General features: G+C 46.5%; 1 protein-coding gene across 1 annotated transcript in view; it reads right to left on the bottom strand.

Moving 5' to 3' along the window:
* The window catches only part of GRM4 (glutamate metabotropic receptor 4), a 212208-nt gene that overhangs the window by 100848 nt on the left and 83637 nt on the right, over window positions 1–27723 (bottom strand). Inside the window, exons 3-5 of the mRNA XM_029573595.1 lie at window positions 20180–20315; window positions 9053–9207; window positions 1454–1594 (exon numbers count right to left, since the gene is read on the bottom strand). Coding sequence (XP_029429455.1) covers window positions 1454–1594; window positions 9053–9207; window positions 20180–20315 — 432 coding nt within the window. The remainder of the gene's footprint in view (window positions 1–1453; window positions 1595–9052; window positions 9208–20179; window positions 20316–27723) is intronic.

The following is a 27723-nucleotide window of genomic DNA, read 5'->3' as shown; positions in this document are numbered from 1 at the left end:
AAATTACGAGTACTTTGTATATTTAATGAATGATTGCACTATAAAATACACCTTGCAGTTTCTACCATCCCATGAACTGCACAAAAATGACACAGATCCTTTTATCATGCAATTCTGAAACGGTGCAAGATTTATCCTAGGCATGAATTTGGTGCACAGCGAAAACGTGTCCCCTAAAAAAAATTGTGCCCACTGGAAGAGGCATCAACATCTCACCCAAGCCTTAAAATCGGAACCAGAGGGACTTGCCCAAAGTCACACAGTCAGGGAGAGAGCAGGGGCTACAGCCCAGGCGCAGGGAGAACAAGTTACTTCCCCCAGAATCCACAGGGTCGGGGTCGGGGTCAGGTGCAGAGGCAGGAGAAGGCACAGGGAATAAATAATGCGGCTCTGTAGCAACCCCCGTCCCCCCATGCTGCCCCTTTAGAGAAGCTGCCCGCTTTGCAGCTCCTCGCCTCAGCAGAATCCTGCTGGCCTAAGGCCTTGGCAGAGACCCCGTGACCTGCAACCTACGCAAAGCCTCAACACAGAGTTCTTAGGGAGCACTGGAGCAGGGGCATATACAGGAGGGGAAGGAGGAGAGGAGAGTGCAAGAAGAAAGAAGTGGAGGGGAAGGAGAGGGGGAAGTTCAGGGCAGGAAGCAGTCAGGACTTTCCGCCATAAATCTTTCCCAACTAGCTTCCTTTTTCCCCATTGCAGCCGGAGTGGAAGGTGAAGGCTGCTGATGGTCCCGACCTGGTACATTTTTTGAGGGAGGCGGGGGAGGGAATTACCACTGAGAGGGCGGCAATACAGACAATAGAGGGAAGGTGAGAGGAGTCAAGAACAGAGGTGACAAAGCCAGGTGAGGTGTGAGGGAGAAGAAGCAGCCAGAACAGTAAGAGGAGTCAGAGTGACCCAGCAAACCGGCTCTGCTTTTATTAAGGAGACTCTGCTTCCAAGCGCTATCCTATATAATAAACCAGGTGAGAGTCTGTTGTGGAGGATCAAGTACACAGGACAGAAGGGTCACCAGTTCCACTCCCACCGCACCTGTGGGACTCTGGGCAGGGTCTTTGTGATGCATCAAGGACAGACACCACTTTATCAATGTAAAATATCATTCAGTATGGGTGCAATAAGCAATCCGAGAACTTACCAAACAATGGCTATACTGTAAGTGTGCACGATTTACCAAGGAAGCCGTTCTGCGAAATTACATCATAGTCCCATGGACAGCTCCTGCTCATGGGGGGGGGGGGGGGGGGGGGGGGCTTGATTTGGTGAGACTGCTCTTGCCTGTGGAAGAGGGAGATGGGAACGCTCCTGTACAGGACTCCTGCTCATGGGGCTGCGGAAGCTGCTTCTGCACTGAGCTCCTGCCTGCGGAGACGGGGAAGGGAGGAGGGGGGGCGTTCCCAAGCTGAGCTCCGCCTCCTGCCCATAAGCAGTCACTCCCACCCTGACCACTTACTTGTGCACTTCTTGATGTTGCTACCCTTGCGCAGTGCATGCCGGCTCAGTTTACAATGGAAGTTATCCTCCCAGAACTCAGCAAACCAGATGTTCCTCCTGTTATTGTCCAGAGTTCGACTGGTGAAGTAGCGGTCAAAGCCTGCACAGAAGAGAGTGAGCTGTGAGGAAGAGAGATGCGATAGGAGACGGATGCCTCAGTGCACCAAGAGCATAACAGCTCTGAAGGCTCCAGGGACTGGCAGAGGCCTGGCGCCCTCAGAGGGACCAACATAGCGCGGGCGGGCTGCGCTGTACGCACAGGTTAGTGTGCGGCTGGGTGCGCACGTCTGTGTGCAGAACTTTACTCATGATTTAACAAAGTTTTGCACACCAGAAATGTGCCCACAATCAAGTGCGCTAGCAGGTGCATTAGCGCTGCTCTATGCAAATCTCCTGTCAATGAGAGCATTAGCTATTCCCCCTCCCTCCTCCCAGTGCAGAAAGGTGTGTAGGCTTAACTTTTATTTTGATCATGCTTTAAATGTAACTCCTGGTCAGAGATGGAGTAAAACTTCCTGTGGCCAGTATCAGAAAACAGGATTTGTGTGCAGAAGGCCTGCTGTATGTGCGTTAATACTGTTTTGGGGCGTATGTTTTTGGGTTAGCATGCCCTTAGTTTACTACATTGAGAGTTAAGTCTTTTTTTAGTGCATGAGTAAGGAACTGGTGCACTGAAGTTCATTTTTTCACTCACATTTATTTTATTAAAATTTAGGAATCGCTTTCCTGATTTTACAATAAAATCATTTAAAGCGATGTACATGACAATTACAAACACAGCACATGGAATCCACAAATCCAAACATATCATCATTAAAATGACAAATACACATACACTAAAATAAAATCAAATTTTACAGTGCTCGGATTCCCTGCCATCCCATATTCCTCTCCAGATCTATCTGATCCCCATATCAGAGACTGGAGGGAGGAAATACTGGGACTGGATACCTAAGAATGGAAAGGGTTGAAGGAAAATATCCTGGCATGGATTTCTGGGTTACCGGACTCAGAATGCATTTGGTGGGCAGTCGGAAACCCCAGACTGGAGCAGAGACCCAGGTTGGACTCCAGGTCAGCCTCCATAGAAGCCCCACTGCTCCCAGACTGAGTCAGTGGAATATTTTCCCCACATCGGCTGCTTTCCAAGGTGACAGATTTAACAGGTCTCCTCGTGGTAAAAAGGGGAAATCCCCAGTATTAACCTCTCCAGCTGCTGCTACTGCTGGTGTGCATGATAGTCTGAGGCAGCCCAAAGGACCAGAGAATGGCTGATAGTCTGAGGTAGCCCAAAGGACCAGGGAGAATGGCTGATTTATTTTCCTCAGGTTTTTTTTTTTATCAATTTTTTTTATTTTTTTTTTAGTGAATTTGGGGGATGAATTTGGGGGATGATAATGCCGAAGTTCACAGGTACTTGTGTACCTGCAGGCTCTATGTGCAAGCTTTTGCTTTGGAGCACTTCCACAGTGAAAACTGCAACCAATATAAAATGCATTTGCTGCTGCTTTTGGTGCAGGTCCTCTTTGAATGGAAGATAACCAGGCCCATATTAAAGCCATTTCCACAGGTAAACTACCCAATATGTGGATAAAATGAGGTGCTGGCTTGTACCTGCCTACTGTGGAGGCATTTGCACAGAGGTGAGGTTAGGTCACAGAGATTTGGTTTTTAAAAACTACGCACATTGTTTTGGCCAGAAAAGCTATCTACAGAAAAAAATGCCAATCTCAGTGATAGTGTTTCCCTGAGGCAGTTCTCAAAGCCAAAGTATCCACAGGTAAAATGTACCCACTGAGTTTGCACCAGTGCAGGAAATTTGGTTATTACCCCCCCCCCCCCCCCAGCATGGAGCGGTTTGAAAATGCACATTATTTCCTGATCCCAATCAAAAGACCCTGCCCCTGGGAACACCCCATCTCCGTTTCATGGACTTGAAGCCTTACTGAGGAAGGTACACGTTCAGATGGAGAATTTATGTGGCAAATCACTTTTAACCTGCATAAATGGTTTTGAAATTGGACCTCCTGCTGCTGTCAGACTGACAGTGTTAGAAACCAAAGTCCTCCATTTCTTCACAGAGCAGGGACAGCAAGTGTAGCAGCAGTGCACACTCCCCTCACACACACACACACACACACACAGATCAGGTACAGGAGTGCAGCAGCAGGTAACACACGCAAACACACAGTCTGTCCCACCACAGGTAGCGGCAGTGCAAGCTCCCCTCACACACACACACACAGATCAGGTACAGAAGTGCAGCAGCAGGTAACACACACAAACACACAGTCTGTCCCAGCACAGGTAGCGGCAGTGCAAGCTCCCTTTAGACACACACAGCTCTATAAAAGAACAGGTACAGCCCAGGGAGTGGAAGTGCAAGCTCCCCTCATACACACACACACACCTATAACAGAATACTCAAACCAATGCCATTTCCTCAACCTCTCAATCCTTTTCCCACCAGGACCTTCTGCATTGTCCCGAGCTCACTGATATGAGGGTTATAACTATGACTGCATTAGGCCGGTTATACTAATCTTCTAAAGCCAAATGTAGTCATTCAACTGGTGTTGGGGTTTATTTAATTATTTACAATTCTATAGCCCACCTATTGCAAATGTAACCCCTGGGCTCGCATTCCTTCCCAGTATCCAAAGATTACACCTCAAATAAAGGTCAAGCTGGTAGAGTCCTCTCTTGATGTTAATACAATCTGATACCCAAGATTCCCTGTCAGGGGGTGTGTGATGGGGGGAGGGAGGAAGGCTACTTCCTAGGTCCTGAGTGTTGTTCAGATCTTAACCCAACAAATTAATAATCATGCTGGAAACTGATGTGATTTCCAACTTAACGTACTGATTAATGATGGAAATTGATGAAAAGCTTTTTTTTTACAGTTCTTCATAGTTACAAATCCATTTTACTGCATTAGAACTTCTAATAAACTTATGGCTTTAAGCTTCCTATTGATTTATTCTGTTACCGATATCAATTGCTAGTTCTTATTCTTGATCAATTGAAATGAATGGGATAGTTTAAAGCTTCCTCCTGGAATTCGGTGGATAACACATCATCTCCTAGTTTAGATTGTATCATAAAGTCCCATATTTCATCCCGAGAGTCTAGTTGTTCAGTCATTCCCCTTATGCCCCTGTCGTTGGTAAGGATACTTCCAGGCTCCTCTCTTCAACATCTTGATGTAGATGTGGATAACACCGGATGGGCGCCAGAGATCTTCTTCACTGCCTCCTCCTCCCCCAGGAATGAACCAGATTCGTTCCTCCATTCAGGACTAATGATAGCCCACCCGTGCTAACCAGGTGAGAGATAGCGCTGAGCCCCTGGGTCCTAAGGCGCTCAGACATGATTAAAAACTAAAAGCCTTGGAGAAGGAAGACCAAAAACAGAGAAAGAAAGGGTGGCCAGCCTTTCCTCCTCCAACACCAAAAGGTTTCCAAAGATTAGGTAAAGGAACACTTTGTCCCAAGCCTCATCCCTTAGAGGCCCAAGGGTCCTTCCCTGAGTAAACCAAACAAGAGGCAGCACAGTGACCTGCAACCCTTACAAGGGATAGCTAAAAGTCCACACCCTAGGATGGTTACTGAGGCTCACCCTCTCAGGCTCCCACATGGGGGAGCTAAGAGCCACGCAAATGACCTGTGACAACTGGAACAATCCTCTTTATTAGAGTTCTTCTAAGCTCCCTACACAACAAGAGTTGCTCTAGGCAGGTTACAGTCAAAAACACAGATATTAAACAGCCACATAATGGGTTGCAGCCATGGATGCCCCACGCAGGTTACCCTGGCCTTATTGGAAGCCCGTTGCTGCTGTCCCGCCACTCTCTGCCCATTAGCTATTTCTCCCCTCCTCTAACGTTTCCTCTGCCTGCGCAAATACTCAAGCCTCCTCCTTCACTGGTTCTACCTGATATCCCCTGCCCTTACCCCTGCGCTCTGTGTCTGTCCTAAGCACGTTAAAATTCTGTCAGGATTTTGTCTGTCGCTACCTCTGGCAGTAGCCGATTCCAGGCAATCACCATCCCTCAATAAAGTATTTACTCAAGGTTTGTATTTTAATCTTCTTTCCAGCAGTTACAGATTGTGACCGTGACCTCCCCTGTCTATGTAAATTGCACCTCCCCAGACTTCATCGAAGCCTGTGATATATTTGAACGTATCTATCATGTCCCCCAACCCTTCCTTCCTCCAGCGAGTGCATTTTGGGAACCTTCTTTGTAGGGGGTTTGCGTTGCAGGCTTTGCATCCTTTAAATAGCCTCTCTCTGAACCGCCTCCATCCTCTCAGTGTCCTCACGAAGGTACAGCCCCCAGAACCGGTGGGGGCCTCACCGTCTTACCTCGCTTTTCTGCTTATGCAGCCAAGCACACTGTTAGCCTTCCCGATTGCTTTATTACATTGACTGGCTACCTTGAGGTCATCTGAGATGATTACTCTATTGATCTCTTTCTTGTTTGACATTTTCCAGTTCTTGTCCTTCTAATTGATATGTGGCTAATGGCTTTATGCATCCCACATGCACGACTTTTTCGCATCGAAGCCCATTTTTCATAGGGATGTGTACACACACAATAAAAGTTTTGTTTATCAAATTCGTTTCTTTTTTTTTTTCGTTTGATGTTTATTTCGGTTCGTTTTGTTTAATTGAAATGAAAAACACCAAAGGAAAAAAAAAAAGGAAAGTAAAGGACCAGGTTTCCCTTCCCCTGCCAAACTCTCCTCCCCAGTTCTGCTGCCATAACCCCCCCTCCCCCCGCCGAATTCACTCCCCTGATTTTCCACATCCTTGAGCTTTCTTCCAGTTGTCTCAAGTCCTCTTTCATTAGTATCGTCTGCAAACAAGCACATTTTTTCCTCAGGTTTCTCATCAGTGTCACTAATAGAGATGTGCGTTCGTTACGCGTGCCTCGAGGACTTTCCAGTACACCCGGGGAAACGGGGAGCATGCGTGCATCTCATTATTACAAATACAGGCGTGCTCTCCGTTTTCCGTGTGTTCTAGAAAGTCGGCGAGATCAGCGGGTGCCCGCCGAAACGGATGTGACCAATGCACCTCCCTAGTCACTAACGAAGACACTGAACTGAACCAGCCCCAGAGCTCATGGGGACCCCCACTGATAACTTTGCCTTCACCGGGAGCGCCTGTGTCCATGCAGCCCATCCTGCCACTCAGTCAGCTCCTCTCCCATTTACAACTTTCTGGCCTATCCCCATATAGCGTGATCGTGTGTCTTCCTTTCTCCTGGACAATCCTTTTTCTGCCCCTGTCTGGGAGGCTAGCCACTCTGCCCAGCCAAAAAAAGAAAATCTCATCTCAGGGCAGGCAGAGACTGTATGGGGAAGGGCCAGGAGTCAGCAGAGCTGGGTTGGACACCAGCAGCCCATGGGGAAGTGCTGTGGAGCTGAAGCTGAAAGCAAGCTTAATCTCAGGAAGGGAGAGGCGAGTCTGGGGAAATTCTGAACGCTCCAGGTGTGCATGCAGACAGCCCCGAGCCCGCTGTGGACATAGCCAGTGAGATTATGCGAGAGTGGTTGGGGATAGGCTGGTAGCCATGTAAGAACTCTGTGTGCTGCTGCTGCAGGCTTCCTAGGGGGAAGGTTGTACGTGGAAGCCCTTGCTGGTTGAGTAAATGAGCAACAGCACAGCAGCAGAAGGAATGTGCGTGTGTATGTCAGAGACAGACCAGGTGCTGGGTGGGTGGGGGTGAGAAAAAAGAGAGACGGGTGGGACCCAGTGCTAGGGGGAGGGGCACAGGAATCTACTGAATGTAGGGACAGAGGAGAGATTGAGGGACTGGGCAAGGGAGAGATAGAGGGAGGGGAAATGGGGGAGAGGGAGAGCAACAGGGAACCTCCACAGACGGTAAGAAGGTTGTGGCGTAGGGAGCCAAAGCAAGAAATGGGGCAAGGAACCCGCATAGATGCTAAGCTCTTTGAGGAAGGGAATTATTGTACCTGAATTCTAGTTCTGCTGTAATCTGGATTCCTTGTTTAGAGTCTTCCACAATATAGTGAGTTGTATTTCTATTTAAATTATAGTAATAATTTGTAATGTTTCATCTAGGCAAATGTATTTGCATATTCAAATTCATTTCTGCTAATTATATATGCGAATTCAATGCTAATTTTTGTCCTGCATTTTGTCCTCCTTTTTGGACGTGAGTGTCTTCCTTTTTGGGATACTCTGAGTTGGCCCAACAGTCTATGTGGGAGAGTGTCCAAAGCCTTACTAATGTCCAGATAGACAACATCTATCTACCGCACCTCTTAGCCACCACAATTGTCAACCTGTTAAAAAACTCAATGTGCTTTGACTGATAGGATCTTGTGAATCCATCTCATTTCATGTCCCATCCTCTTCTAACTTCCTGCTTCCTCCCTGTCCATAGTGGGCCGCTACAACTTCCCATGAGCTCAGGCTGGCTAGGACCACATTCACTCTCTCTTAGCGTCTCCCCTATCTTGAAGGACAAGTTGTATAGAGTTGTGAGGGGACCAGACATCAGTTTGTTTATTTATTTATTTATTTTTTAACATACTTGGTATCCTGCCATAGGACAGGTATAACACAGGCAGCAGCAGTACAAGCTTCCATAAACACATAACCCTGTCCCAATCAGAGCGGTACAGCACAGGCAGCAGCAGTACAAGCTCCCATATACACCCACACACACACACACATTTAATTACAGAGAATCGATACTTTGTAAAACGTTGTGAAGGCGAAACCGAACGACGGTATATAAAACTCGATAAATAAAATAAATAAACATATTACCCCAATCATAGAACAGGCACAGCATGGGCAACAGCAGTGCACGCTTCCATATACACACATATTACCCCAATCACAGAACAGGTACAGCATAGGCAGCAGCAGTACACACTTCCATAGATACCCCCCCCCCCCCACACACACACACACATTGTCCCAACCACAGAACAGGTACAGCACAGGCAGCAGCAGTACAAGCTTCCACATACACACACATTACCCCAATCACAGAACAGGCACAGCATGGACAGCAGCAGTACAAGCTTCCATATACACACACATTACCCCAGTCACAGAGCAGGTACAGCACAGGCAGCAGCAGTACAAGCTTCCATATACAAACACACATTATCCCAACCACAGAACAGGCACAGCATGGGCAGCAGCAGTACAAGCTTCCATATACACACACATTACCTCAGTCACAGAACAGGTACAGCACAGGCAGCAGCAGTACAAGCTTCCATATACAAACACACATTATCCCAACCACAGAACAGGCACAGCATGGGCAGCAGCAGTACAAGCTTCCATATACACACACATTACCTCAGTCACAGAACAGGTACAGCACAGGCAGCAGCAGTACAAGCTTCCATATACACACACATTACCTCAGTCACAGAACAGGCACAGCATGGGCAGCAGCAGTACAAGCTTTCCCTCCCCAGTTGGATGGACATGGCAGGGGAGTGGAATGGAGCAGTACTCTCTGCATCCCAGATAAGATTCCCTCAGGCACAGGATGCCTACCTACCTCTCACGGACACTCGCTTGGGTAGGATAGTGACAGAGCCCTCAGCCACTTCCTCCTGATGAAGCACAGGAGCAATTTTGGAGCCCCAGCTGTCTGATCCCACCCATATGAAATGTCCGGTTTGATTGGCTTTCTTTGCTGCCTCCAGCACTCTCCTGCAGAGACAAGACAAAAGCAGTTTAGGCTTAAAGACTCTTCCCTGTAACCTGGGGACTGTTTATATTGACAGGGATAAATTACTGTACGGGAGGCACGGGTCTCCCCTGGCTCGTTAACTCCCACCGCTGTGGGAGTCTGGGAGGCTCAGGGTGCTGCTGTCTCCTCTCTAAGGCCTCTCTTCAGCTGCAGACATACTTTTGGTATCTGGGGCGCTGCTGCAGGGTTACACAATGGCCTCAGCTGAGGCTGAGCCTGATAAGGGGGGCCCACAAGGGTCAGAGAGCAGCTCATAAGATCCAGGCAGCCTGATCGTCCGGGCCAGCCTCATTTATATATTTATTTGCTTAAATTCAAGATCTCCAAGAAAAAAGACAAATCTTAATAGGAAAGGCATATTCAAACAGCAGTGCATCACACTTATACAAGCTCAGGCTGTACAAATCAGCACATGATAAAATGCAAGGTAAAACCGAACAAACTAAAACAAAATAGCAGCGAAAATAAGTATAAAAAATCAAAAAGCCCTACTGCTAGCTTTTTGCTGCCTTGGGAAAACAATTACTGCCCTTCCTTGTTCTGTTTTTTTTGGGGGGTTTTTAGCACTTCATTTTTATTATTTTTCCAACAACCAACACGCAATGGAGGTAGCCTCTCTCTCTCTCTCTCTCTCTCATACACGCGCTCTCTCTCACAGAGGTGGAGTGTGAGAGAAGTAGGAGGGGACTGAGTCGGCCCTCCCCAGGCTAAGCAGACAGGACTACAACCAGGCTGTCTCAGGCTTTCTGTCTCATGCTCTCTTAAGTCTCACTTTCTTTCAGTCTCACACTCTGTCAGTCTGAGTCTCTCACTCTGTCCCAGGCCCCCATTCTCATTGAAAAACCGCCCAGATCCCTCCGGCAATCCAGACTGACCCGATCCAAACCAGCGATCCCATTGTTAAAAGTTGATGCCCTTACTTCCCCGGCCTTCCCCAACCCCTACCCCCTGAACCCATCTTTCCTCGTCCACGAGTCCAAAATTCCTAGGTACTCGACCTGCCTGCTGGCAATTAAAAATGGCACAGGCTGAAGGTCCGCGGGAGTCACCAGCTTATTAATGAGCAGCAGGGAGCCCACGGTGCAGGAAAATGAATAATAACTTTAAAATATACTTAATATCATTTATAATTGCAGTAAGGCACTCTGCAGTGTGCAGTGATGTGGTATCGCTAGAGATATGACATTTAAAGCTGTCATGTATTACAGTGTAGCCAAGACACTCTTAAGACCCTTACTGCATACATTCCTGCAATGCTATACGGTATATGGGGCTAGTGCAAAGATATTAGATGCCCTAGGCAGCCTTCAGCCTTGCATCTCCCCTTTCCCACTCCCCACCTCCAAGACTTACCTACTGACGGCAGCTCCTGCCGACTTCTGTGATTGGTAGGATGGGCTCTGCTGTCAGCCATGGGCCTCGTCCCACAATTCTGCCACCCCCACCCACCCACAAAGTATGACACTCTAGGTTACCGCCTAATTGACCTGTGGAAGCACCTGCCCTGGCTGTATAGCCTTAGCAGTGAGGACAGGATTAACAGAGTGGACAAAATGGGCCAACTGATCTTTTTCTGCCATCTTTACTACATTACTGATTTACTATTATGCAAGAGAAATTTGTTAACCCATTAGTTTGTTGCAAGTCTTCCATGTCCACCCTCTTTCTCTCCCTTGGCCAGAGAGCAGCTGGTGCACTGCTGCGCTGTGATGTCATATTACTGCAATTGTGCGTAGAGAAAACAGAACCCTACCCGGGGCATATTTCATTCTTTCCCTCTTTCTCTGTCCTTCCCCCCCCCCCCCCCCCCCCCATCTCTATTTTTTCCTTCTTCCCTCATGCTTCTTCTCTCCTCCATCTGCTTCTCTTTTCTCCCCTCTATCTAGCCTTCCCTCTAAGGGGCCCTACTCTCTCTGCCTTTCCCCATCCCTTCCTTCCTACTGACCTAGAATCCCTCTCTGCCTTTTTCTCTCCCGTCGCTCTTGTTACTCATCCTCCTTTCTCTGTAATTCATGTTGTTCGATCTAAGTCATATAAATTTATAGATGCAAAAATTCCAGTGCAGTGTTGACTTATTAAATTTCAGACAGATTCATAAGACATTTCCAATCTCATAACCCTTAGAATACTTACAATATCCTCTCTCTCTCCCCTCCCACTTTGGATTCCTGCCTACAGAGAGTTTAAATGCCAGCATTTCTCGGATGGGAGCTGGGACATATTGCTGAGGTGGAACAAATCTGCATAAGATTGAATGGTTAATTTACGTGGAAAGAAGCGCTGTGTTGGGTTGTGTCGTGTGGTGCTCAAGGATCTTTATTCAGTCTATGTAACACCACAAGAAGGACAGGCAAAGGGGTACAGAAAGTAGGAACAGATGGAGAGAGGGACAGACAGATACTGAATGGACAGACAGGTTTATATGTACTGTGAACAAAGGAGAGCTCTGCCGAAAGAGAGAGGGACAAAAGCAGAATGAGAAACACAGCCAGACAGAGAGAAAATACTGCAGACACCATCAGGACCAACCGAGGGAGAGAAGCACAGCAAGAGAGCATGTGAGGGAGAAAAAAAAGAGAGGGCAGCAAGGATAGAGGGGAAGACAAACAATTTCTGCTTACTATGGTCAGTGGAGAAAGGATTCAAGTTATTGAGCCAAGAATTGAGAAAGCGAGAAATGCACACATTCACAAACAGAAGACTAGAGTTGATCTTTATTCTAAAGCACATGGGGATAGACTTAAAGACCTAAACATGTCCACCCTAGAGGAAAGGGGAGATAGGGGAGATACGATAGAGACATTCAAATATCTCATAGTGTCCATGGAAAGGAGGCTCTAGGACGAAGGGTCATGTGATGAGGCTGAAAAGGGGTAGTCTCAGGAGTAATCCTAGGAAATATTTCTTTACAGAGAGGGTGGTGGATGTGTGGAACAGCCTCCCAGTGGAGATTATGGAGACAAAAATGGAATCTGAATTCAAGAAAGCGGGGGATCTCTTCGAGAGTGATAGGAACTGTAAAGCTAAATTAGTTGGGCGGATGGGCAGACTAGATAGGCCCTATGGCCTTTTTCTGCCGTCATGTTTCTATGAGAGGCCAGGACTTGAGAAAAGGAGAGGCAAAATGGAGAAACTGAAGAGCGACAGTCTCCAGCAACTAAAAATGGAACAGGAAAAAAAAGAAGAGGGAAATGAGAAGAGAGAGAGCATGCGATTACATTGTTTTGAATGGTAGCTTTGTCTCCCTTCACTGATCAGCAGTACACGATGTCCCCATTGGCCATGCAAAGGCTGAATGTGTGCTATGAAGCCAGCAGAGCGATCCCTTGAGTTCTCACTGAGCGTGCAAGGTAACTCAAGCAGAAGACTACATCACCTCTCTCAGGGGATCTATGGAGCTCTGCCAGGCTCTATTTACATATCTTCTGACTGCTAATTTAATTTCTTTAATTAATAAACATCAGACGTTGAGATTTAACAGTATACTAAAACACATCAAAGTACACTGCAGTCTGTAGGCACCCTGGTGCTTCCTTATGAAAAAGATAAACAAATGCCAGAGACAGAAAGCAAGACAGCACACTCATAGAGTCTAGCTTGCTACAGGACTCTAGCCAGAACCAAAGATAGCACTTCCTCAGGCTTTAACTACAGCACTCCAATCTGCAGGAGGGACAGCAATCACTCAGGATCTAACTTCAAGGCTCATGCTAGCACGAGGGACAGCATATACTTAGGGGTAGATTTTCCAAGGGTTACGTGTGAAACCCCGAAAACCTGCCCCTGTGCACGCCGAGCCTATTTTGCATAGGCTCGGCGGCGCGCGCATGTCCCGGGGCTTTGAAAAAGGGGCAGGAAGGGGGCGTGGCACCGATCTGGGTGTGGTCCGGGGGCGGGACTAAAGCCTCTGGCAGAGTAGCTGTGCCGGGGGATGGCGCGGCAGCAGCTGGCCGGCGTGCGCAAGATACGCCTGACAGAGACAGGCGTAAAATGTTTAACAAGGTGGGGGGGGGGATTTAGGTAGGGCTGGGGGTGGGTTAGATAGGGGAAGGTGGGGGGAGTTGAAGAAAAGTTCCCTCCGAGGCCACTCCGATTTTGAAGCGGCCTTGGAGGGAACCGGGAAAGCCATCGGGCCTCCCCTAGGGCTCGGCGTGCGCAAGGTGCACAAGTGTTGACGCACAAGCGTGCGCCAACCCCGGATTTTATAACATGCGCACGGCAGCACGTGCATGTTATAAAATTGGGTGTACATTTCTGTGCGCCGGGTAGCTCACACAAATGTACCCCGCACGCGCTTCTCTTAAAATCTACCCCTTAGGGTCTACCTACAGCAGAAGTGGGCAATTTGAGTTCTCATGGACCATCAACATTTAGATTTTCGGAATAGCCCTAATGAATATGCATGGGATGGATCTGCAAACACACTGCCTCAATTGTATGCATATTCATTAGGGGTATCCCGAAAACCCAGCCGATTGGTGGCCCTTGAGGACTGGAATAGCCAACCCCTGAACTATAGGGCTCCAGTCAGTAGGAGGGACAGAACCAGTGCCATCTCAAGGACCTATTGAGCAAGTCTTTCAGTTAATCCACCAAAATCTCTCTGCCCTTTCTTAATATACTAGGATGATTCCACATTCAGTTTTTCTAGTTCCTCACAAACTCTTTCTTCTGTAAATGGTGTGGTATCTTCTCCACTACCATATGTGCCAATGGCCAATCCCCTTCTTCAGTGAATAGTAAACAGAAATATTTTCTTAACCATTCTACTTTTTACTTGCCCCCATGCACGTCTCCTTTTCTCCTCTTAGGCCTACATACCCATGTGTACCCTTCCTCTTTTTGCATAAGTGATTTCATGTTGAATGACTGGAATAAGTCAGGTTGAACCAAAGTTGTGGTAGGAGAAGCAAGCAACATGGTCCAGCTCCTCTGAAGTAGTAAGCATGGACTTTTGAAACACAGACCATGTCAGATTCAGCATTTCTACTTCATTTTGCATCATGGAAACAACACATAATGTTGGTGTTGTCACCTCATTATATAGAAAGATAGAGAACCCAACTTCTTGGCACACAATGGTATAGATTTTATTTGCAAAAAGGAACAACAAACAAAAAAATAGAGTAACATCTAAGGATAAGGACCGATGATTATACATGACTGGGCACAGCAAATGTTGCAAGGCTAGTAGCCCATAATATGAAGGTCCTATAATTAAAAATATGGATGAGTGAGCAGCAAGGAGTAAAAACAACAAGAGAGGTATAGTGGGGTTAAATTTAAATCATGTGGGGAGTTTGTATTTTTTTGGTGTTATTGAATTTCTTCCCTTATTGGACATAAAGCAATAGTCATTTTAAATGCAGCCATTGATTTCAGAACAAAATGCTTCTGGCAGGAGCATTATCACTTTAAACCTTGTTTCAAGCTAAAATAGTGTGTTTACAAAGTTCTTCTTTATAGTTCTGATGTCGGAAGACCATAAGCTACCAAGGAAGGTGGTTTCTCTAATTTTTTTTTTGGTGAGGTTTAAATAAATTGCATGTTTTGGCAGGTGTCCATTGTGGCCTAGGGGAATTTCTAGAATGACAGTTTGCTGACAGGATTTCAAAAGCAAAATTTCTGTGGCCCTTTTTCAAGTAAAAAAATGCACTGAAAAGGGATCTTTTTATATTCTGAAATAGAAATTAAGTTTCACCGAAGGGATTCTTTTAAAATTGGGGGAAAATTGCTCACGATAAAAGTTTTACATACTATCCATTTTAAAAATATCACAAACGACAGGATAATTTACTGATTTTAAATATGTTATTGCTGAGTGTCTGGCATTTGGGGAATTAAACTAGCAGTTAAAATCATCTTTAAATTAACAGCACTGGGAGACATGCTGTCTACAAGAACTTAGTTTGGAATGATTTGATTGGTCAGTCTCAGGTGTCAATCATATTATGTCACCCTATCTAAAAAAAACAAGTGGCATCCTAGCTTATCAGTTTGTCAAATCAATTTTAAGTTCAAAACATGCAAATGAATGGAGGCTAAGACTGCCAATTGAATTTATTATTTCTTGTCAGTAAAAGTATAAAAGACAGCTCAAGCCCACTTATTTTTAGTGTTGTTAATTGATTTATAAGACAGCAGAAGCTTTGCTGGTTGTGAGTGGAGAAAGGTGAATGGTAGAATGCCCCAGGGAGCTGTGTTGTTCAACTTATGCATTAATGACCTGGAAAAGGGAGCAACAAATGAAGTGATCAGATTTGCAGATGACACACAAACTTTCAAAGCAGTTAAATCACAGGAACTGCAGAAAGACCTTGTGAGGGTGGAGAACTGCACATTTATATGGCAGGTAAAGTCCAATGTAAACAAGTGCAAAGTAATGCACATATGGAAAAAGAACCCCAATTTTAGATTCACAATGTTGGGTTCCACATTGCGGCCGGTATCTTGAAATCCTCAGCTCGGTGTGTGGCAGCAGTCAAAAACGCAAACAGAATGCTAGGAATTTAGAAAGGAATGGAGAATAAAATGGAGAGCATGTTAATGCTATTGCATGCGTCTAGGGTGCAACCACACCTTGAGTATTGTGTACAGTTCTGGTTGCCCCATCTCAAAAAAAGATACAGAAGAACTAGAAAAGGTACGGAGAAGGGCAATAAATATGGAAAAGGGGATGAAACTGCTCATTATGAAAAAACAGGGCTAATCAGGTTAGGGCTCTGCAGCATGGAAGAGTAAGAGAGAATATAATAGAGGTTTATAAAATCATGAGTGGGGTGAAAAAGGTAAATAAGAAGTTATTTACCCCTTCAAATAATAGTAGGTCCAGAGGACGCTCCTTGAAACTAACAAGTAGTAGATTGAAAACAAAATTGGAGAAAGTATTTTTTCACTTAATACACAATCAAGTGAAATTTGTTGCCGGAGGATATAGTCACAGAGACTAGCCTAGATGGATTCAAAAAAGCATTTGGACAAGTCCCTGGAGGAAAAGTCCATAAACAATTATTAAGCAGGCAACTTTGAGAAACCCACTACTTATCACTGGGAATGAGCAGCAAGAAACTGGATCTACTTTTTAAGATGGACCACTCTCAGCTGGGTTTGATGGACCTTTGGTGTGACCCAGCATGGCATGTCCTATGTTGTTATGTGAGAGGTGATTAAGACAGAGGGAAAAAAAAATGAGACAAAGGAGACCCCCCCCCCCCCAAAAAAAAAAATAAATATCAAAGAGCAGACATGGGGGGACCCAATCAACAATCATTAAACAACTTGATCAGCAGAGCAGTTCAAACAATTTCAAAAACAATTTTTAGAAAGTAGTAGAAAGGTGTCAGGAAGCCTCACAGCGCGCCCTGTTATCATAAACCAGGACCACTCAGACCGTTCAATCATCCACCTTCCACCAGACCAATCCTTTTTTTTAGGAATTATTTTTTTTTAAAGCATATAAAACCAATTATAACAACAGTCTCAGGAGTTTGTTAAACAATAAGCCCAACAAGGCCAATTATTAACTGGAAAGAGCTACTTCGGGGTAAGTTAGTGATCATAATCCACCAGAAAGACTGAGGTCATTCACATAGGACTAGAAGTCTCAGGGTGGAAGTGATTAAGAAACATTTGACAGTGAGCAGAGCAGTCCTGTAGGAAATGGACCAAAGATAGGTCAGAGTACTTTAAAACTAGCCCTTAATTAATTCAAGTAGAGGGGTGAAATCTGAGGTGATATTAAGTTAAGAATATCACTACTGTTAAAATTCATGTTAGTGTATCAACGAATAAATGAATTTCATTTATTTTATTCCTAGCATAAGCTAAGTTTATGGTTTATGTTTTTATGTTAATTTTTATCTATGTATGTTGACAGTTGTAAACCGTTTTGACCGACACTCATGTAAAAGTGGTATATAAACCTGTTTAAATAAATAAATACAAGGGTCAATATCCAAAACCATTTAGCCACATAACTCACAAGTTATTTGGCTGAATGGCAGCTTTTTAAATATTGGGCCACTTATCCTGCTAAGTTATAGCCAGATAAGTCATAATTTAGCCGGATAAAAAAAGAGGTGTTCTGGGGCATGATTAATTTATCTGACTAGTGTAGCTGATTTTCGGTTGTAACTGGCTAAGTTAGCCAGATAACTCTAGACCTGCTCTAGAGCATTTAAAAGAACAGCTCACGCTACACCTTTTATACTGTGACTTGGAATTAAATTATTCCACCCCAGTTCTTAATTGCTCCCTGTGGGAGAAACATTGACCATGTTGTGCTTATACCCCCCCCCCCTCCCACACACACACTTGTTAAACCCAATCCTAAAGGTGAAGTGTGAAGGGAAGTAGTCTCCACCCCCATTTATGTTTGGGGATCACCTATTGAGGCCTCCTCTAGTCCATAATCATCTGACCTCTTGTATGACGTTTATTTGGCTCCCCAGCGGGGGACTTTCTGCTCAGAACCAACTCACTGGCTAAGTCACTTCACCTTTTCTCCTACACTAGTAGTCTCTCTTTCCCTTCCTCCCTCTCCCCCTTTTACACTAATTACGGGACTCCAGTCGGCACAAGAAACAGCATTCCCATGAAGGTCAATATTCAGCAGGGCAATGAACAGGAAAGTTACTTGAGTAACTTTATCTGGATATTCAGGAGAACTTAACTGGGTAAAGTGTGGCACTGAATATGCCCAATTAAAGTTATCAAGGTAACTTTAGGGCCACTGTTTTTCTGACTAGATTTACTAATTTAATTTTAGCTGAGCATGCTGACTATCAGCACTCACCAGCTATAACTTAGCCATGCCCCGGAATGCCTTCATCACCATCTCTTTTTATTTGGGTAAATTCTGTGTGCGAAATGAGTTACCTGGACAACAAATACCCAGTCAGCAGAGAAAAATATTGAAATCTCAGGCTTTCTCCAAGTAACTTGAAATGTTACCCCAATAAACCCTTTGACTATAGACCTCACAAGAGTCTAACTGCAAAGTTCCAGTCAGCACTAGGGACAGCATTCTCACAGTCCAGCCACAAGGCTCCAATCAGCACCAAGGACAGCACTACTGCAGGGTCTAAATACGGGGCTTTAAGGAGCACAAGGGACAGCGCACCATCAGGATCTGACTACAAGGCCCCAGTCAGCACCAAGGACAGCACCACTGCAGGGTCTAAATACGGGGCTTTAAGGAGCACAAGGGACAGCGCACCATCAGGATCTGACTACAAGGCCCCAGTCAGCACCAAGGACAGCACCACTGCAGGGTCTAAATACGGGGCTTTAAGGAGCACAAGGGACAGCGCACCATCAGGATCTGACTACAAGGCCCCAGTCAGCACCAAGGACAGCACCACTGCAGGGTCTAAATACGGGGCTTTAAGGAGCACAAGGGACAGCGCACCATCAGGATCTGACTACAAGGCCCCAGTCAGCACCAAGGACAGCACCACTGCAGGGTCTAAATACGGGACTTTAAGGAGCACAAGGGACAGCGCACCATCAGGATCTGACTACAAGGCCCCAGTCAGCACCAAGGACAGCACCACTGCAGGGTCTAAATACGGGGCTTTAAGGAGCACAAGGGACAGCGCACCATCGGGATCTGACTACAAGGCCCCAGTCAGCACCAAGGACAGCACCACTGCAGGGTCTAAATACGGGGCTTTAAGGAGCACAAGGGACAGCGCACCATCAGGATCTGACTACAAGGCCCCCAATCAGCACCAAGGACAGCACTACTGCAGGGTCTAAATACGGGGCTTTAAGGAGCACAAGGGACAGCGCACCATCGGGATCTGACTACAAGGCCCCAGTCAGCACCAAGGACAGCACCACTGCAGGGTCTAAATACGGGGCTTTAAGGAGCACAAGGGACAGCGCACCATCGGGATCTGACTACAAGGCCCCAGTCAGCACCAAGGACAGCACTACTGCAGGGTCTAAATACGGGGCTTTAAGGAGCACAAGGGACAGCGCACCATCGGGATCTGACTACAAGGCCCCAGTCAGCACCAAGGACAGCACTACTGCAGGGTCTAAATACGGGGCTTTAAGGAGCACAAGGGACAGCGCACCATCGGGATCTAACTACAAGGCCCCAGTCAGCACCAAGGACAGCACTACTGCAGGGTCTAAATACAGGGTTTAACGAGCACAAGGGACAGCACTACTGCAGAGTCTAAATACGGGGCTTTAAGGAGCACAAGGGACAGCGCACCATCAGGATCTGACTACAAGGCCCCAATCAGCACCAAGGACAGCACTACTGCAGGGTCTAAATACAGGGTTTAACGAGCACAAGGGACAGCACTACTGCAGAGTCTAAATACAGGGCTCTTCTCCCAACTCTCTCCCTATCACAGCCAGCATCCCCTCTTCAATTCCCTTTTGCAGCCAATATCCTCTTTCATAGTTCTCCCCTCTCCACTGGAAGAAAACCAGATCAAGTGAGAAGCCCAAGCAGTTTTTACAATATTTGATTTAATTTTATTTGAAGTCAATTTTATTTGATTTTATATTTTTATTGTCTCTGTCTTTTATTATGTTAATTTTATTATGCATGCATTACTGTTCATCGCTCAGGCCTTCATTGTGTTGAGCGATTAAGAAATGTAATAAATGTAAATGGGACAGACCATAAGAAAGTCACTCCAGTTCTACTGCTTTCTCCTCCCCCTACAGGCTATTGGTCAGACTTTCCTCTGCTAGCCAATAAGCTGCTCTATTTCAAAGCATGGTCCAATAAGCTGCAGGTGCAGTAGCAGAGCAGACATAATCTATTCCTGCCTGCCCCCCCCCCCCCCCCTATCACATGCAGCATGGATCTATCAACTCCCCAGTCTCCACCCAGGGTTGGGAGAAGTTTGCTCTGTGCTAACAGGAGTATGGGGAAAAAATGTCCAGAGACAAATGCAGGAGACTTACCTTATGTCATCCTCACTGGCAAATATGATGACTGCTCGAGCAGTGGAAGTTTCCAAGAGGCGTCGAATGATTTTATCAAACTCTCCAGCTTTTGGCTCTCTGGGAATCTTAACAGTTTGGGCCACACAAACGCTACCTACAGAAGGAAAAAAAAAAAAGCTGGCATGAAAGAGATGCTTAACCCAAACACATAGTCAAAATCCATGACCTGAGCACCAGTGGGTTCATGTCCTCACTATGACATCGAACCCAGGTATAGGGAGCACATCTCGGTCAAGATGTCCACCTATCAGCTGTTGATCATATCATACAAGCCCAATACATCTCTCAGCCAAACTGCACAACTATTCTGTGCTAAACACACTCGAGTGAGTGAGACTCTATCACAGTGATAGGAGTAATGAGCAAGACTCCATCGTGGTCTGTGAAGCAAGTAATGAGTGAGACTCTGGTGTGGAAGGAATGAGCAAGACTTTATCATGGTGTAGGAGGTCAGCAAAGTGAGAAATGGGTGAGGAGTGAGGTTTTGTCCAAATGATAACGTTTCTCAAACTGAGGAATGGACTATCAGATGAGAGGCAGGGTGATCTCAAGCCTTATTGCAGAAAGGTGCCTGAGGTGTGATCAGAGCAAACAGAGGCTTATGCATCCAGTACAGAGTGAGCTTTGCATGGAGGACAACAGGACAGCACAAGGCTGCACAGGTGACAGATGAAATTTGCATCAAGGATATTCCTGCATCAGTCAATTTACAAGTGACTTTTCCTTTGTTTGGTTTGCATGACAAATGAAGGCATTAGATCATTTTATGCTTGCAGGGAACAAAGAGGTATTTTCTATGTAACTGGATCATTAACTTTAGAACTAAATATCTTTTTACAGAGGACAAACCATCTGTTCATTTTACTGTCTCCAATGTACACCCTGTCCCAGAGGCACATCTGAACCCCATAGACCAACATGACCAAAGTATGAAGCATGCCTGAACCCTATATGCCCAAAGTACGTAGCATTATCACACCCAAAATATGGAGCACATCTGAACACTCCACTCCACCCCATTCAAAGTACAGTTCACACCAGATCCCCCCATGCCAGCACAGTGTATATATGAGGTCCAAATGCCAACACTCTGTATCCTACACACCAACACATCCAAAATATGAAGTATACCTGAACCCCACAAACCAACACCCCAAAATAAGTAGAACACTGTACCCACACATCAGCATGTCCAAAATACACCAGATCTTCACCCACCAGCGTGCTCAACTCAGCCACAACTCTCACAGAGGAAAGGTGACAGGCACGGAGCTCAGCATCCCTGTGGGGTATTGCAGTGTCTAACACTGTCACAGAGAGCGAGAGAGACAGAGAAAGAGCAGGAAAAGAGGGGCAGGGAATGTGATGGGAGATGGGAGAAGGAAAGGGTCAGTCAGGGATGGGACAAGGAACATGGAGAGAAGGAGCAGGGAATGAGATGGAAGAGGTGAGGGGTAGGAAATGAGAAGGGAGAGAGAGGCAGGGAAAATTTAAAAAAGCGCGAATGGGCAGGGAACAAGTTATGAGAGCGGCAGGGAAAAGAGTGTGGAAGAGAATGAAAAGGAAGGGAAGCAAGAAGAGTAGGCATTTAAAAGAAAGGATGGAGGGAAGAAGAGAACAGGGGAGGGAGAGAAAAGGAAAATTTCGGAGAGGGAGAGAAGGCGAGGACCTTTACAGTGTAACTGATGGTCCTAATTTACATATTAAACGAGATGGCAGTGGAGCAGAGAAGGCTGCTCTCAGCAAAGGTCAGTAATTAGCAGACACAGGCAGGCGCTCCCCCTGCTGCCTCTGGAGGCTCTCAGCCAGAATGGGAAAAAACAGTCTCCTGTGAGAGTGTCCAGCAAAGCGCTCAAAGCCCTGAGACATCTAAGCTCATCACCCAGCACTCTCACACTGTGACCATGAGCAAGACACTTTAACCTCTCCCCATGCTTGTCGTTTCTCTGCCGCGTGGTCTCCAGCACTGGCTGAAATTTAGTGCTGCCACATCTCTGTACTCTCTCCAGTGCCAGCTCGCATGCAGCACTGTCCGATCTCTGTATTACAGCATCTTCAGTACTTGCTCCTCTATAACAGGCTCATGACCAGAGCTGCCCCAATTTCTGTACCACATGCTCTCTGGCACCAAATCCCACTCAGCACTGGTCCGCCTCTGTACCACAGTGTCTCCAGCGCCCGCTGACACTTAGCATTGCCCCATCCCTGTACTGCAGCATCTCCAGTACCTGATCACTGTTATCACTGCCCTGTCACTGTATCGCAGCATCTCCAGTACCTGATCACTGTTATCACTGCCGTCACTGTATTGCAGCATCTCCAGTGCCTGATCACACTTAGCACTGCACTGTCACTGTACCGCAGCATCTCCAGTACCTGATCACACTTAGCACTGCCCCATCCCTGTACTGCAACATCTCCAGTACCTGATCACACTTAGCATTGCCCCATCCCTGTACTGCAACATCTCCAGTACCTGATCACATTTAGCACTGCAATGTCACTGTACCACAGCATCTCCAGTATCTGCTGACACTTAGCACTGCCCCATCCCTGTACCGCAGCATCTCCAGTATCTGCTGACACTTAGCACTGCCCCATCCCTGTACCGCAGCATCTCCAGTACCTGATCACACTTAGCACTGCCCTGTCCCTGTACCGCAGCATCTCCATTACCTGATCACTGTTATCACTGCCCTGTCACTGTATCACAGCATCTCCAGTACCTGATCACACTTAGCACTGCCCCATCCCTGTACTGCAACATCTTCAGTACCTGATCACATTTTTCACTGCCCCATCCCTGTACTGCAACATCTCCAGTACCTGATCACATTTATCACTGCCCCATCCCTGTACTGCAGCATCTCCAGGACCTGATCACATTTAAGAACATAAGAACATAAGAAAATGCCATACTGGGTCAGACCAAGGGTCCATCAAGCCCAGCATCCTGTTTCCAACAGTGGCCAATCCAGGCCATAAGAACCTGGCAAGTACCCAAAAACTAAGTCTATTCCATGTTACCATTGCTAATGGCAGTGGCTATTCGCTATTCTCTAAGTGAACTTAATAGCAGGTAATGGACTTCTCCTCCAAGAACTTATCCAATCCTTTTTTAAACACAGCTATACTAACTGCACTAACCACGTCCTCTGGCAACAAATGCCAGAGTTTAATTGTGCGTTGAGTAAAAAAGAACTTTCTCCGATTAGTTTTAAATGTGCCACATGCTAACTTCATGGAGTGCCCCCTAGTCTTTCTATTATCCGAAAGAGTAAATAACCGATTCACATCTACCCGTTCTAGACCTCTCATGATTTTAAACACCTCTATCATATCCCCCCTCAGCCGTCTCTTCTCCAAGCTGAAAAGTCCTAACCTCTTTAGTCTTTCCTCATAGGGGAGCTGTTCCATTCCCCTTATCATTTTGGTAGCCCTTCTCTGTACCTTCTCCATTTAGCACATTTAGCACTGCCCCATCCCTGTACTGCAGCATCTCCAGTACCTGATCACATTTAGCACTGCCCCGTCCCTGCACTGCAACATCTCCAGTATCTGCTGACACTTAGCACTGCCCCATCCCTGCACTGCAACATCTCCAGTACCTGATCACATTTAGCACTGCCCCATCCCTGCACTGCAACATCTCCAGTACCTGATCACATTTAGCAATTGCCCCATCCCTGCACTGCAACATCTCCAGTACCTGATCACATTTAGCACTGCCCCATCCCTGCACTGCAACATCTCCAGTACCTGATCACATTTAGCACTGCCCCATCCCTGCACTGCAACATCTCCAGTACCTGATCACATTTAGCACTGCCCCATCCCTGCACTGCAACATCTCCAGTACCTGATCACATTTAGCACTGCCCCATCCCTGCACTGCAACATCTCCAGTACCTGATCACATTTAGCACTGCAATGTCACTGTACCACAGCATCTCCAGTACCTGATCACACTTATCACTGCCCCTTCCCTGTACCACAGCATCTCCAGTACCTGATCACACTTATCACTGCCCCTTCCCTGTACCACAGCATCTCCAGTACCTGATCACACTTATCACTGCCCCTTCCCTGTACCACAGCATCTCCAGTACCTGATCACACTTATCACTGCCCCTTCCCTGTACCACAGCATCTCCAGTACCTGATCACACTTATCACTGCCCCTTCCCTGTACCACAGCATCTCCAGTACTTGATCACACTTATCACTGCCCCTTCCCTGTACCACAGTGTCTCCTGCCCCCACTTACAGTTAGTACTTTCCCCATTTTTGTACCACGGTGTCTCCATCGCCTGCCAGGAGTTATCACTGCTCCATCACTGAACAGAAATAAAGGTTAAGAAATACAAACAAAAAATATTCTATAAGTTGATACACTTTATATTGAACTAACTTAATCCATTTCTTGACTGGCTTTTGAAAGCTAATATTCTCCTCTTCAGGTCAGAATTCAAATGAGCAAAAAGATGACATTACCAGGAATATAAAACAGTGCGAATGCAGTAAGTGAATCATAAAAGTCATGCCAGAGATGGGGGGAAGAGGGAGAGAGGTTTGGTGGGTGATCAGAAGGTGAAAAGCAATATAATTTTATGGTTCATAATGTGTTAGGAATCCTGGGTCTTTACTGAGTCCTTTGTTGTCAGTTCCAATCATTCTGACTTCAAAATTCTTGCATTCCTGGAGAAAAACGTATTAACTCTTGAAAGCAAGTAATGTATTAAGTTAGTTCAATAAGACGGTACCACCTGACATATATATTTGTTAGGGACCTGAATTCGTCACTGCTGCTTCAGCGGGTACGCATGTCCCTCGCTGACTTTCTAGTACACGCAGGAAAGAAGAGTATGCGTGTGTTTTTAATAATGAGATGCACACATACTCTCCGTTTTCCCATGTGTACTAGAAAGTCAGCCAGGAATGCATGTACCTACTGAAACAGATGTAACGAATGCGCATTCCTAATATTTTTTGTTTTTGTTAACCTTTATTTCTGTGCATTCAAATAGACTAACACAGCAGCCAAACTACTTTATCCATCACTGTACTACAGTGACTCCTGCACTCACTCACACTTAGCACTACCCTGCCACTGTACCACAGCATCTCCTGCACCCGCTCACACTTAGCACTGCCTTATCAGTGTCACAGCATCTCCAGTGCCTGATCACAATTAGCACTGCCCTATCAGTGTCACAGCATCTCCAGTACCTGATCACACTTACTCTTCCCTATCACTGTACCACAACATCTCCAGCACCCACTCACATTTAGCACTGCCCTGTCACTATACCACAGCGTCTCCAGCACCCGCTCACATTTAGCACTGCCCTGTCACTATACCACAGCGTCTCCAGCACCCGCTCACATGTAGCAGTGCCCTGTCACTGTGCCACAGCATCTCCTGTGCCTGATCACTCTTAGCACTGCCTTGTCACTGTGCCACAGCGTCTTCAGTATCCACTCACACTTAGCACTGCTCTATCACTGTACCACAGCGTCTCCAGCACCCGCTCACATGTAGCAGTGCCCTGTCACTGTGCCACAGCATCTCCTGTGCCTGATCACTCTTAGCACTGCCTTGTCACTGTGCCACAGCGTCTTCAGTATCCACTCACACTTAGCACTGCTCTATCACTGTACCACAGCATCTCCAGCACCCGCTCACATGTAGCAATGCTCTGTCACTATACCACAGCGTCTCCAGCACCCGCTCACATTTAGCACTGCCCTGTCACTATACCACAGCGTCTCCAGCACCCGCTCACATGTAGCAGTGCCCTGTCACTGTGCCACAGCATCTCCTGTGCCTGATCACTCTTAGCACTGCCCTGTCACTGTGCTACAGTGTCTTCAGTATCCGCTCACACTTAGCACTGCTCTATCACTGTACCACAGCATCTCCAGCACCCGCTCACATGTAGCAATGCTCTGTCACTATACCACAGCATCTCCAACACCCACTAACCCATAGCATTGCCCTCCCACTGTATTTACCACAGTGTCTCCAGCACCCATTCACATGTAGCACTGCCCTGTCACTGTGCCACAGCATCTCCTGTGCCTGATCACTCTTAGCACTGCCCTGTCACTGTGCTACAGCGTCTTCAGTATCCGCTCACACTTAGCACTGCTCTATCACTGTACCACAGCATCTCCAGCACCCGCTCACATGTAGCAATGCTCTGTCATTGGATCACAGTATCTCCTGCACCCACTCACCAATAGCACTTCCCTGTCACTGTACTGGGGCATCTACAGAGCCCGCTCCTGCTCAGCGCATCCCCGTGTCTGTATTGTGGTGCCTGTAGATTGCACATTCCACCAAGGAGAAATTCCTCTGCATCAGCAGTTTCCTTGGAGTCTGTGACAGAACTCAAAGGCCTCACAGGATGTATTTTGCTCCTTTTGTAACATTATCAGGAACAGAATTGCTGTTGGATGAATTCACAAAAGGCTGGAATGAAGAACTGGGCCTGCGGGGGTATTTACCATTTAATATGTGGCTGAGCCTTCTGAAGCCTTGATATGGAGAATCTGCTGGAGCAGGGACAAAGGCCTTTTATTCTAAAACAGATTTCTTATGAGTAGAGAGAGGCCTTTACACCAGGCAGCTTCTCATTTTTACTTTTATTTGATTATAAATGCGTAAGAGCCTGGCGTGATACCGCTATGTGAAGGAACCGAAGGGGGTCTGAAACCCAAATACCCAGGGAAAGCACCTGCAATGCTGTCAGGGACTCCCAGTATTGCTCACCAGCACTGTTACAGGCTCCCAGTATCCTGCAGTCCTATCATAGGCTCCCAGTAACCCTCACTAGCACCATCAAGGTTTCCAGTATCCACCATTGCTGTCACAAGCTCCCGACATCTCTTACTAGCACCACCACTGTCACAGGCTCCCTGTATTCCATACTGGTGCCCTCTAGGTTTCCAGTACCAACCAGTGCTGTCTAAATCCAGTCCATTTCTGTTTGTCTCTAAGACTTCGTTCCCATCTCCCTGCTCTGTCCTCTCTCTCTCTCTCTCTCTCTCCTTCCTCTGTCTTCGTTCAGATAACCTTCCAGCAACCCGAGTTCCCAGCTGTTCTGGGGATGGCTGGTGACGGCTCCTCCACTCCTCAGCGGTTCATACCTCTCCTTTCTTATGACCTTTCTGTCCAGACCCTCCCTTGGAGAGCCTGCAACCAGTTGCTTCTGCCCCTGAGACTGAAAACACTGGCGACCTTCGCATCTCCCAAGTCTTTGCTAAATATAGTGGCTGATTAAAAAAAAAAAAAAAGGGTGGGAGGGAGTTTCAGGATTTGGTTATAACAGGTAGTGAGAGAGAGGGCGTGTGAGAACGACGACCGTTGCCGTGTGGAGATCACTGCTGTCAAATAAATTAACAGCTTACCACCCTTCTGTACAGCTCTGACTAACGTGTTAGCGCCATCTTCTTCACACCAGTCGAAAAGGTTATTAGCACCCTGCTCAGTTCCTGCC

The sequence above is a fragment of the Rhinatrema bivittatum genome, chromosome 12, assembly GCF_901001135.1.
Source record: "Rhinatrema bivittatum chromosome 12, aRhiBiv1.1, whole genome shotgun sequence".
Classification (NCBI taxonomy): Eukaryota; Metazoa; Chordata; class Amphibia; order Gymnophiona; family Rhinatrematidae; genus Rhinatrema; species Rhinatrema bivittatum.
Note: the sequence above shows the minus strand (reverse complement) of the source record. Positions and strands in the feature narration are given on the sequence as shown.